Here is a 2768-nt window from a genome sequence, read left to right as displayed (position 1 = left end):
CGGCAGTTGTAAAGTAATCATCTGGATCTGTTTCAAGTGAATCGGTAACATCATAATTCCGACTCCTCCTATTCAACCTTGTATCTACATTGCTATGCAAATACCTTGAGCAAAATGTTATAGCTTCTTCAGCCAGATACCCCTCGGCAATAGAACCTTCAGGATAAGCTCTATTGCGGACATAGTTCTTAAGTTTACACAAGTATCTTTCGGTGGGATACATCCATCGAAATTGAACAGGACCACCCAATCTAACTTCATTTACCAGGTGAATAGGCAAGTGAACCATTATGTCAAAGAAACTTGGAGGAAATATCATCTCCAACTGACAAAGTATCTCTACAATCTCATCTTCTAGGTAATCTAAATCTTCCACTTGTATAACTTTCTGACATGGAGAGCGGAAAAAGGAACCAAGACGAATTAGTGGGGTTGCCACCTCCTTGGGCATTGTGCTTCTTACTGCAATTTGCAACAAATAGTGTAACATGAAATGCGCATCATGGCTCTTGTAACCAGATATTTTTTTGTCACCAACTTGTACACATTTTGAAATATTTTATGCAGTCCCATCTGGTAACTTGGCAGCCTTTATAACTCCACAAAAAATTGAATTCTCGTGCGGAGTCATTGAGAAACATGCTTTCGCAAACTCTGAACGTCCTCCACCAATCTCCCTTGGATGAAGTCTTTCTCTAATTCCCATTTCTTGCAAATCATAACGGGCTTTAATATGATCTTTTGTCTTCCCCAGGATGTCCAAAAGAGTTCCAACAATACTATCAAATATGTTTTTTTCAATGTGCATTACATCTAAATTATGGCGCAATGTATTTTGAGCCCAGTAAGGCAACTCAAAAAAAATTGACCTCTTCTTCCACGGGCCATCAACTTTCTTCTTTTTCTTCCCAAATTCATTATTGAAATCTTTTAAGAGTTCAAGAATTTCTTCCCCGTTTAACATGGATGGTGCAGTCCTATGTTCTTCTTCTCCGTTAAATGATTTGACATCGTCTCTCCAAGAATGAGTTCTTGGTAAAAAGGTACGGTGGTCCATATAACACATCTTATGACTGTGTTTGAGGTATAACGAATTGGTGTTAGATTTACAACAGGCACACGCCAATTTTCCTTTGGTGCTCCATCCCGACAACATAGCATAAGCAGGGTAGTCACTAATTGTCCACAGAAGAGCTGCACGCATTTGAAAAGTTTGATTCATTGAAGAATCATATGTCTCTATGCCGGATTCCCATAACTCCTTTAGCTCCTCTATCAGTGGTTGGAGGTAAACATCGATATCGTTGCCTGGAGATTTTGGTCCAGGAATCAACAATGACAACATTGTATATTCAGGTTTCATGGACAGCCAAGGTGGTGTGTTGTATACCATCATCAAGACAGGCCATGTACTATGAGATAAGCTCATGGTCCTAAATGGATTAAACCCATCACTCGTTAAGCCAAGTCTTACATTGCGGGACTCACTAGAAAAATCTGGATGGAGCTCATCAAAGTCCTTCCACGGTTTACCATCAGCAGGATGCCTCAATTTTCCATCCTTTGAGCGCTCTTCTTCATGCCATCTCATTGACTCAGCTGTCTTTGAACACATGAACAACCTTTGTAGTCTAGGAATCAATGGAAAGTGCCTCAAAACTTTTGCAGGAACTCTACAGTCATTTTTTGGTTGCTCAGACTCGCATCCTTCAGTTGCAGCATTTTGTTTCCACCGTGAAGCCTCACAAATAGTGCAAGAAATGTCCTTTTCATGCTCCTTCCAAAATAGCATGCAATCGTTTGGGCATGCATCTATCTTCTTATAATCAAGGCCTAAACCACTTATCATGGCTTTTGTCTTGTAAAATGATTCCGGTATGTTCAAATCAGGCATTGCTTCTTTCAATAATTCTAATAGGGCAGTGAATGACGTATTGCTCCAGCCGTGGAGACATTTCAACAAGTAGAGTCGAATCGTGAATGATAACGAAGAGAAGTCTTTGCATCCAGGGTACAGTTCTTGTTCCGCCTCTTTAATCAAATTGTAAAACGTTCTAGCCTCGTCATTGGGACCTTCATGAACTCCGTGTACTTCTGCCCTATCTCCATATATGTCATGCAATAAGCCAGGAATGTCATCATGTGATCCCTCTTGATCTTCCATCCCATCACCAATTTCCATAGACCTTTGTAGTTTCTCCCCATGGTGCAACCAAACGTCATAACCGTCTAGAAAACCTTTGGCTATTAGGTGATCCCTAATAATATCCCTTGTTTTCCAATATATATTTTTACACTTAGCACAAGGGCATAGAAGTTCACCTCCTTGAGGTCTTCCATTAGTGAAGGCAAAGTCTAAAAATCGAGTAACACCGTTGATGTACTCTTGACTAAACCACGGTAATTTAGTCCACTCTTTGTCCATCACTTGATAATCTATATATTTGAAACACAACACATAACACATTCAAAACACATAACACATTCAAAACTGAATTCATACAAAAAAATGCACTAACAGTACCAAAACATGTGTTGAGCAACCAAAAAATGACAGGGACAGAATTATTGTATATAAATGGAATTAAACTACACAAGCCAGGGACAGAATCTTTGCAATAATTATTGTATATACATTGTATACCTAACATACAACTAATTAGGTAAGAAAAGCACTAACATGATTACTGATTTATAAAATTCATTTTTAGACGACAACGGCATTATATAATCATATACATATAAATTAAAACATTCCATGAGATATA

The 2768-nt window shown here is 38.7% G+C and overlaps 1 protein-coding gene across 1 annotated transcript; it reads right to left on the bottom strand.

Moving 5' to 3' along the window:
- Positions 1–559: 559 nt before the first annotated feature.
- LOC131640721 (uncharacterized) lies at positions 560–2425 on the bottom strand. Its single transcript, XM_058911106.1, has 2 exons — positions 1122–2425; positions 560–779 (listed from the first exon to the last, which is right to left on the bottom strand). Exons 1-2 carry the CDS (start codon positions 2423–2425, stop codon positions 560–562), a joined length of 1524 nt encoding a protein of 507 aa, XP_058767089.1.
- Between the last annotated feature and the right edge of the window lie 343 nt (positions 2426–2768).

Source organism: Vicia villosa, unplaced genomic scaffold (genome assembly GCF_029867415.1).
Source record: "Vicia villosa cultivar HV-30 ecotype Madison, WI unplaced genomic scaffold, Vvil1.0 ctg.003280F_1_1, whole genome shotgun sequence".
Lineage (NCBI taxonomy): Eukaryota > Viridiplantae > Streptophyta > Magnoliopsida > Fabales > Fabaceae > Vicia > Vicia villosa.
The sequence above is the reverse complement of the archived record's forward strand: the minus strand, read 5'-3'. Positions and strand labels throughout refer to the sequence as shown.